The sequence below is a fragment of the Lepeophtheirus salmonis genome, chromosome 8, assembly GCF_016086655.4.
Source record: "Lepeophtheirus salmonis chromosome 8, UVic_Lsal_1.4, whole genome shotgun sequence".
NCBI classification, from domain to species: domain Eukaryota; kingdom Metazoa; phylum Arthropoda; class Copepoda; order Siphonostomatoida; family Caligidae; genus Lepeophtheirus; species Lepeophtheirus salmonis.
In genome coordinates, this window is record NC_052138.2 from 9,327,973 (window position 1) to 9,338,595 (window position 10,623).

Here is a 10,623-nt window from a genome sequence, read left to right on the forward strand (position 1 = left end):
ATCCGTCAAGGAAGGTTATTATTCATCCCATCGATTCAATTGCAGGGAATGTTCAAGAACAACTATTGGAAATGAGTACTGATTTTCCATGGTTCAATGTAAATTAGTAACTGAGAAGTATCTGGAAGATCAGTACTTTCATCTATTGTTTTAAATGAAATTACTGATCTTTAGGACGCTACTCAGTTAAACATTTACATCAGGATAATTTTCTATCAATGGAGTCCCTCTAAGACACAACTACTTGGAAATGTTATGTCAAAATGTCTCATCATTTCCTTGCCTCATACATCTAGAATGTATCAGTAAATATGCATAGCAAATCAAACATGTTCAGTGAATTCAAAGAGGACAAGGACTGAAATAAGGGAATTTGTTCTAGCTATTTTTCAAAGGAACTGGAAAGTGGGGAATAAGCATGTCATTTTGCATTTGCTATTGATATATTATAAATGATAGTTGAATTAAATACAGAGCTACAAGTTAAGGGTGAATTTGCTCATGAAATGCTGTACAGGGAAGTGAAAGCATTTCATATGAAGCTTACAATGTTTGCCAATCAGTTGAAGAGCAAAAACTTTTGAAAACACATACTCCCGTCACAGAAATTGGAGTTCTCAGCTGTTAGCATTACATGAGGAATTTATTAGACAAGTTGTTCATTTCAATGCAATGAAAAATCAGTTCAGTTTACTTACCCAGCTCACCTTTTACCTCTGATATAGTCCAGTCCAGTCTTAGGACTTTGTTGGGTGACGTCATCAAGGACCGAACAGAGTTTTTGATTATTTTAGTTGTAACTTTTTAAACAAATTAAAAAAGTCATAAAAACAGTTTTGGAGTTAAAGAACACCCGAGAAGGTCGCTATTCCAATTGCGCCTATAATCTGCATCAATAGAAATGTTGTTGCCATACACTGAATACTAAACTTGCCCTTAAGCTTCTCAGGCCATAAACTCAATGGAGATCATTTTAGAGCACTTTTGATTCAGTTTTTGAGAGGGAAAAAACTCAATTACATTATTATCCCCTGTTCCATTTTAAAATAATTTTACAATTTTATAACTTTAGAGCTATAAACTTTTTCTTTTTCCCGTCTTCAAAAATAGAAAAAAAATAACAACAATAAAAAGTCAAAGGACTTTATTATTCAAAAAACATATATAAATGATAGAACTACAAGTGAATAATTCTTTTTCTCTCTCTCTTTCTCTTCCTCATTCTTTCTCTATTTATTTATTTAATAAAGTATTTTATAATCATTCGGTTTTTTCTCTTTCTTTTTCTAGTAGGGAAAAAATATAAACGCTACGTTTTAATTCGTTATTTTACACGTTCGTCCACATCCTAATACATTTTTTACAGCAATATTTTTCAATATGTCCGATCATTTTTTCTCTTTCTCCCTTATTATTTTTTGTCTTTTTTACAAAAAATAATAATAACAACGAGGAAGTAGCCGGTTTAGCATGTTGAGTTGAAGAAGAAGAAAGAGGAGGAGTTACCCTTCGTCGAGAGATTGTATACTTGTCCATAAATTAAAAAAGAGCGCGCTTAGCGTCTTCTCTTATAATTATTTCTTATTTTGATCTTTTTTATTAACTTCTCAATCTCCTTACCTCTCGTCCTCATTATTCCTTCAATAGAGAATTACTGCATGCGTGACTGTGCGCGTGTTATGTATGTGGTAGGGAAAAATAATCTGGCTTTCCAAGGCGACCAGTTTTCCATTACCTTTTTTTTCTATTCTCCTTCATATACATATTATATATATAAATCTCTCTCTCCCTCTCTTTCCTTGTCCCCCTTCTTTTTTTGTCTAATGATTCAGTTGGGTTCTTTCTCCATACGTGTGAACATAGGGTATCTCCTCTACGTCAAGTGTTACATATGAGTGTAAATGTATCTCAGTTATTTTAGAAGATAATTTGTTTTCTAGTTAAAAAAGAAATTATGGAGTTGTTTGTCTCCTAGTGTAGTCTTCCTTAAAGAAAAGGAATTGTATAGTACTCTTTGACTGCGAAGAGTCTATTCCATTACTTCAACGTGGCTCACGCAACCTTTGCCCTCTATTATGATTATTTAGTGCTTTGATATATATTGTGCGTTTCTACAAGTAAACAAACAAGAAATTCAATATGAAAATGAGTGGAAATAGTGTAAAGGCTGGGGAAGGTTCTGCACCTCAGATCACATATTCTCAACAAACAGGTTTTCCTACGATCGCCCCCGCCCCACAACAGACAACTCTTGGACAGGGACATCAAGGGATCATGTCCACTCATCAAGGACAATTCCAAGTGATTTCCTCTCCTCCTTATGGGACCTCAGGAGCCGCTCAGAATGCTGCATCTGCAACCACACAATACATTCCTCAATTTGCGACTTATAATCAACAAGGACAACTCGTCATTTCTCCCTCCAACTTCCCTGCCTCAGCCTATGGGCAGCATCAAATCTTTCTCACAGCTGCGCCCGGAATGCAACAGGCTCAGCAAACGCAGCAGCAAGCAGTACAACAACAACAGGTTCAACAGCAGCAGGCGGCACAACATCAGCAACAACAGTCTAATCATCAGGGAGGCTCTGCCAAAGGACTTCTTACGACCACTCAGGGAATAAACAGTCTGCTACACTTGTTCCCATCAGTCAACATCAGGGCTATACTCTCACTCACAATGGACTTGTTCAGAGTAACAGTCCGGGGCAGCAAACTTACATGTTTGCTAATACCTCTCCCCTCATGACGGCATCTCAACCCGGCCTATTCACCTCTCTATCATCCAATGAGGCGAAGAATGATTCTTCCAAACAGGGACAATCCGGACTAGCGCAACAAAACACTGCTGGGGCTACTACAGCACAAGCTCATCAGGGATCCTTCATTATGCATAATGGAATTGCCTATATGAATCCTCAGCATCAACAGGCTATCCTCTCATCCAATGGACAAATCATTCTGCGAGCTCCAACGTCTCATGAAACGACTCAGCAACCAATCATGTTCTCTCCGAGTGCTCTTACACAACAGAGCCATATCCAGAGTCCTGGTGCCACTAATCAGCAGCAAGGACAGCAACAAGCTGGACAACAACTTAGTCTAGCACCTCCAACATTGCAGCCTATGTCACTGAGTGCAACCAACACTGCAGGAACTATTCGTCATGTAACGACTAATTCTAACAACGTGTCTTCGCAGTCTGGAGCACCTCCCGGTAAAACTGCCATCTCTCGTGCTCTCCCAACCATTCTTCCGACCACGAATGTTCGACCCACTTACACTCTTCCTCAGATCCCTGTTTCACAGGCCTCTCTTCAAGTAAATCATCAGCAGCAATCGAGCCCCAAGAGCAAGAATAAGTTTAGTCCTCGAGGTGGTATGGGTTCTAGTGCTGGACGTCAGCAGCCAGGAAAGGTCAATTCATCAGTAGGAGGAGCTACAGCCAATTCCATTCTGAAGCCCTCTATGGTTCAACAGAGAGCTACACCTCCTGGAACTGGAACCATTATGAGTTCCTCTCCAAGTCCTCTATCCATGGGCCCACCCATTTTATCTCAACAACAACCTCCTGTGAATTCTCAGAGCCAACCTCCTGTGAATTCCCATAGCCAACCTCCGACACTTCAACCCATGCTAACGGTGGCTTCTGGAGGAGTTTCTACTACACGAACTCAACTGCACAGTCAGTATCCATCCCTCATTACTTCAGCCCCTTCTCCCTCATCAGGAGCTAGTGCTACTGTCCTTGTATCCACGTCGAGCAGTACTTTAACATCAACCAAGGTTCTTTCCACTTCATCCACCGCTTCCAAAAGCAAAACTTCATCGGGGAACAATAATACCCTCATCAAGGCTAAACCTCCCACTTCTACTCCACCTCCAGTTAGTTCTTCTTTAAACTCATCAACAACCAATGGAGTGACTGAAAGTGGATCCGTCAACAATGGAAGTAGTGGCGGCAGTGATACTCCTAAAGCCTTTGTCAAGCCCAATGTTTTAACACATGTCATTGATGGTCATATTATCCAAGAGTCCTCTCAACCCTTTTCTCTGGAGGCCGGAGATGATAAAGGTAGGTCATGAAGGAAATATTCTTTTAATACGTAATAACAGTCATAACGGTCATGGTATGCTCAGTTTGTATTGATAATAACATTATGCTGCGCCCCCCTCCTCTCCTAAGTTGGGGTGTTTTGGGCGTTCCTGGGCTTTGTTTCCCTAGTAGTATTTATTATACTATATAACCAATGATACTTACTCGTTCAAAGTACTCAAGGTTGCGTGGTATCTCCCTTTTCTTCAAGAAAGGGAAAGTGAACCAACATATGTTGTAATAGTACAACTGTGTTTGAAAAAGAGAGGAAAAATTCGCCCTATTCCATGGTAAATTAATATTTTAATTTTCGTTATATGAGATGAAGCCCTTTTACATTTAATTATATATGTATACTTGTTGGAAAGAAGGAAACATCCGGTGGTCGTATACACAAAAGTATTATTAATATAAGGGAGTCAGAATAATGATGACATTTGAAGGGGATAGAGAGAGGGAGAGAAGCTCGAACAGCAGCAGCTGAGCATCTTTTTTTTGTACTAAATCCTCCTCATCAAATGCTAATGTTCAACATTGTTTAACTTAATTTAATATTAGGAAGAAGGATCTTTCATTGGATTTTACAAGAATTATATGTAACGTTAGCGCTCACTCGCTCCTTAAGCGCGCCTGTAATTGAGAGAAGGGGAGTACAATTCACTATAATCTGGCAGTCTGTGCAATCATATAAACTCCTCCTGTTTTGTTCTTCTCTCCTAATATTTTTCTATATTTTACTAAGTGAGGAAAGATTCTCTCATTGGATGCTGCTGTTCTTATACTACTCCATATTAGTTCCCTCCCACTTTTTTAAAATTGTTATTTTGTTGTTCCTTTCAAGTATGACAAGTCTGTATATAGAATGAAAACGCGCCTTGAGGGATTATAGAATAGACTCTACGGGGTGCTGGTGGGGGGAGTGTATCTACGGAGACACACTATGTTGAAAATATATAAATAAAAATGTGATTCTTCATGTAGAAAGAGAGAGAGAGTGCGATGATCAAAGTTATTTATTTATCGCGCTTGTGTAGAACGTCGTCGTGGTTCCCTGACTACTACAAACATTCTCTCTCTTTACACAATTCCACGTCAAGTTACACACCCTCACGGCATGACCCTCACCGATTTTGATGATTTTTGGTAAGCTGGATTTTCTATTTAAAATAAGCGAGTTTGTGAAATATTAGGGTTCTATGACTCACATGGGCCGTTCTAGGCCCACTCAAGGGCCTGATGCGTTGGACATGTCTTGTTTAGAAGACCATAATTCCGCTCATAGTGGCTCGATTTTAATACAAATTACGTTAAAAGATGTACAAGAACACAAACTTTAACTTATATTCCCTCATATTTTTATTTTTAATCAAAAATAAAAGTTTGGGGCTCTGGTGCGGGCTTCAAAATGGCTCCTCTGCCAAGCAGCAAACCTGATTTTGTTTTAATTATCGTAGAACATGTATCAGTATATGCTTTCAATCATATCCAAAATTCAGAGTGGGATCTTTATGGGATCACTTCCAACAAGAGTATTATTTAGAGTATATATACGGCCCAGGTGAGTTACTGGATTGTAATATTTCAAACACTCTCTTATTTTATATAGAAAAGCCAGTTCACCAAAAATCATCAAAATCACAGAGGGTCATGTAAATTGAAAAAAAGTGTGTACGCTTGACGTGAATGACCCAAATGCATAAAAGGATGGATGTGTTTCTAATAAGAGGGATGCATAATGTTGATTGATAACTTTAATAATAATGGAAAGGAAAGTTTGGCAACAACTGTTTTTCTTTTATTTTTTGCGTAAGTAAGTGGAGTGATCATGAAAAATGTAATGTACTACTACTCATGTTAGACAGAGATCGAATTAAACCTCTTATTTATTTATTTCTAATACGAAAAAAGATCTTCCATTTCGTCATTCCTTCCTCTATAAGTTCAGTCTTTTCCTCTCCTTCTTGCCTGCATTAATGAAATTCCTTTTAATAGATACTACTAAAAGAGGGGACAAAGTCTCTTACAAATCTTAGTACAAACACAAACCATTTCCAGATGTTTTCGTTCACAGAAGAAAAAAAAAGTTTTTCTCCTAAACAAATATATGTACATAGATAATGGAAAGAAAGACTGAATAATTTTAACATATTCCTTTTTTTTATATCTTCCAGCTCAAAATCCCGGAGGTGTACCCAAAAAGGAGTCTTTGACGGAAGAGTCCTTCTCCCACAAACATAACTCTTCTTCAAACAGTATTAGCTCCCCCGCTACCACTGGCACATGCGTTGTTTCTCTGAGTGTCTCTTCTGGGAGCAGTAGTACTCCTATTATGACCACCACCACCGCCACCACCACATCTACAAAATCAAGTACTTCCTCGACCAACTCCTCAGTGACTACTGGAACCACCACGCATGCCGAGAAAAAGCGTGGTCCTGGTCGACCGTCCGGTAGTACGCGTCAAAACATTGATAATCAACGCAACCCTGGCTCTGGGAACAATCAGAGTAGTAAAGGTATGTTGAAATATACTCATTGTATCTTGAATCATTCTTAATTATTCGTTGATTTGTTTTTGTAGGAAATAATCACCACATCAAAGATGGGAGTGGTCCACCCAGTGAAAAACGCAGAAAACTCACAGATGATCCAATCATCAAACCCCTACCTCTATCTACCTCAAACTCCGTTTTTGGAAAGAACGGAAATCCCCTCAAATGGTCTGTTCAACAAGTCTGTGATTTCGTCAAGAGTCTCCACGGCTGTGCTGAGTACGTGGAAGACTTTATGCTCCAAGAAATTGATGGCCAGGCTCTCATGCTCCTAAAAACAGAGCATCTCATGGCTGCCATGAGTATTAAACTCGGTCCTGCTCTTAAAATTTGCTCTGCCATTAACGAAATGCGTGAGGAGGTCAAACAGAACTGACGACGGTGTTCCACTACAAAAAGAGTTACCTTCAAGCTGGGGTCCACAACCGTGGGTCAAGCGGATCTCGTCGAAGAATCTAAGAAGGATCATTATTACATCAAGGGTGATGATGCTCGTCAACGTTGAGGATTCATAAATAATGATTATCCACTTACTCTAGAACGTTCATTATTGTGTTCACACATTAAACCTTAGTCATTCATTCATTGGTAGACCTGAGAGTGGAGGATTCCTCAGATATATTATTCAAAACATATTCTCCTACTCGTCTCTCCTTTTTGTTTGTGAAATCTTTATGTTGCATAGATTTATAATACATATATATATATCTCGTATGTTGTACATACGAGTGTATTTATGTAGTTTTTGTTAATTCTTTGATTTATTGTGTATATTATTTGAGTCCCTCACATTATCAAGTATTTATTAATAATGGTTGGACGTCGTTCCCTTCTCCCTACTATTTTGTCCCCATGTAGAGAAGTACATTGCAATATACTATTCAGTGTTAATTCCTCTTTACAACAACTTATAATCATAGCAATGTTTTTGCTCAATTTCTTTCTTATAGTTAATTAAACATGTTATACTCAAAAGCAATATTTTATATACTATATAGATAATATAACAAAGACTGAAGAAATTGCACGTCTTATTCCATCAAATAGTAATCATTTAGAATAAAGTGTACGCTTTCCCTCTCGAATGTACATAACAAAACTAAAGTGATGAAGTACCAACATTCTTTCCTTTTTGATACAAATCAATAATTGACAAATTCACTCTCCCTTCTCTTACTTCATTGTTTTCTGCAGGCAATCAAGGAGAGAGAGGGATAAATGAATATTCGAATATCCATGCTCAAAGATGAATCTGAATAATTTGTTGGTCAAGAATAATTTGTTTGTCAAGAATATAAATGTAATTCAATTTTGAGTCATAAAGGGCATTAAATTCAAATACCGGGAAAAAATTGAGATACTCAGGAATTTTTTTAAACATAAATTACATTATTTTATTTGTATTGTAATATGGATTTGAGTTTCTGACCGCTTATTTATGCATATTGTACATCCTCACTCATAATTAATTCGGATGCAATTAGGGAAAATAATTTTGATTTAATATTATAAAAGAAAATGATTTGGTATCAAAATGACTTTTTTTACCATGATCTATTTGATAAACAGGTTTAAAAGGAAAATATTGAATTTATTTTGTACCATACCTATTGTTATCAAAAAATCTCAGGGAGAGGAGGATAAATCAAATAAGAAAGGTTTCGTGTTTTAAGGTTAAAACGTTGCGTATATTTTAAATAATGATTCGAGAATGGTGTAATCTCATTTTGTTGTGTAAACTTTTTTATATTTCTAAGTTTATCTTTTAATTACATCATTTTCAGTTTGTGCTACAACAATAAGAATCTAGATTATATAATTTAAGAGGATTTTTATTGAGAGAGAGAGATCCTCAGACTTAGCTACATATGAAATCATGTAAATTTTGAAAATTTTCGGAGACTTCTATTGACATTAAGCTAGCTTTAGCAGCCAACAAATCCGCCAATTTGACCTATTGGAAAGGCGCTGATAATATGAGCGAATATGAATATCATATTATGCGATTAATTAGAAGGACTGCCTTTGATAGGCGTTATATCATATGTACTCACAGCATCTATATAGCTACACTTCGATTTCTAGATACAATCCCTTCATTCACTTTCACTAAAGCGTAAAGCATTGCCCTTGCTCTTTGAAGTCCATTATAGTTTTTTCTTACATTCAATTCCATGAAATGGAAACATGAAAAGAAGGGGTATACTCTGATACCCATCCCATTAGTAGATGAAAGGGATCGTCATATTTGAGAATATCCACTGTTTCTGGACATTCACTCTGTCCCAGAGTGAATGAATTGGCTGGAAGGAAGACAAGAATGAATGAAAAGTAATCAACTGCAACAACTGTTAGCAAAGCGCTAATTCATACCTAGCTTACGAAGAGAATGTACCTTATCACAATTCATGTCATGTTACTACAAGAATTTTTATTTTCAAAAAATATCCATGTTAAGTGCATCATCATATAATAAATAGTATGATAAATGATGGTAGCAGTTCAAAACGTCGACCAACAAAACATCGAACGACAAAATCTCAAATGGAAAAAACGTCAACCAGAAAATATTACATTTCAATATATAAAAACAGTTTCTACGATAATTCACTCCCGATATATTCCGCCCCAGATACTTACCACAGCACCCCATCATCAATTATCAGTAAGGAACTCTGACCAACCTCCATTTATACCACAAAATTTGGGGGTTATTTCGGGTAACACCGTGCCCCAAAATGGGAAGAAACCCACAGCCACTACTTACATTTACACCCCGAAGGTCCCTCGAAATTTGAGTCTGTTTCGGGTTTCATCGCGTTTTGAGAACTGACAGTACACAAAAGCAGTCCCAACTTCCTGGATACCAATTGAGGTGTTGGGAGTGGCCCTTAAAGGTAACACATAGAACGACAGTGGGGTTTAATCCTCTTAGGGACCTGGCGATACATGAAAACATCCCAACTTTCAGGGTATACATTAGGGGGGTTAAGGGGTCATTATTGTTGTTTATGTGGGGGGGGGGATGTCTCGGGTGGAAAATGTAAGTAGAGGAAATGCTGTAACACCTGAAAGAAGAATATCATAAAATATATGGAGCCATCCATTGTTTGACCTTCCTAACACCCCAATATTGAACTCAGAATACGGTTTTTGTAAATTGACAACCTCACTAAGCATATTAATACTAACGCTGCAACCTCAAAAAGTGTAAGGGACCCCTTCAAAAACATGCAAACCATGATTGGGCCCACAGGTTGTCGTGAACTACAGAACAAAAACCAAAAACAGCCCTAACATTTGAGATTTAAATCAGGGGTTGTGCAGGGCTCTTTGTGGTTGATTGAATAGTGAAGGTGAGTTTATCCCATTTTGGGGCCAAACCGTACCCAAAAACACCTCCAACAATTGGGGGGGCCAATAGGTGGTTTTGAGAGGCCCCTTGTAGTTGCTTAATTCGTGACAGTGGGTTTCTTCCCATTTTGGGACACGGCAGTACGCAAAACAGCCCTAAAAATCAGGTTGTATAAGGGGGGTTGGAGGGTTTTTTACTGGATTATTTATATAGGAGTGGTGGGGGTGGGGGGGATATGTTTCAGGCGGAAAATGTCTGGGATATATCGCAACACCATTTGGAGGAGCCCCTTATTTTATATTTTACGGTCGACGTTCCGTCAGTTGACGTTTTGACGGTTGACATTTTGTCCACACACCATTAACATCAAACTAAGAATTCGATGGGTAGGTTCTAGATATCCTGGACATGTTTGAGCCCACATTAATTATTATTACATAATTTTCAGTTTGTTCTATAACAACATAAATCTACATTATATAATTTGAGATGATTTTTATTGAGAGAGGGATCCTCGGACTTAGCTGCATATGAAATCATGTAAATTTTTATAAGGATGAAATGCTCATGATTTTAAATTATGAAGAAATTGGCCATGAGGCTCGAATTTATAAAAGGATT

At 37.6% G+C, this 10,623-nt stretch overlaps 1 protein-coding gene across 1 annotated transcript; it reads left to right on the forward strand.

Annotated features, from left to right (window-relative positions):
• Positions 1 to 1,854: 1,854 nt before the first annotated feature.
• LOC121122939 (uncharacterized) lies at positions 1,855 to 7,674 on the forward strand. Its single transcript, XM_071890294.1, is given in 4 exon segments — positions 1,855 to 2,727; positions 2,730 to 4,074; positions 6,267 to 6,611; positions 6,677 to 7,674. Coding segments are annotated over 4 exon segments (2,619 nt in total). The 5' UTR covers positions 1,855 to 2,145; the 3' UTR covers positions 7,024 to 7,674.
• The last annotated feature ends 2,949 nt before the right edge of the window (positions 7,675 to 10,623 follow it).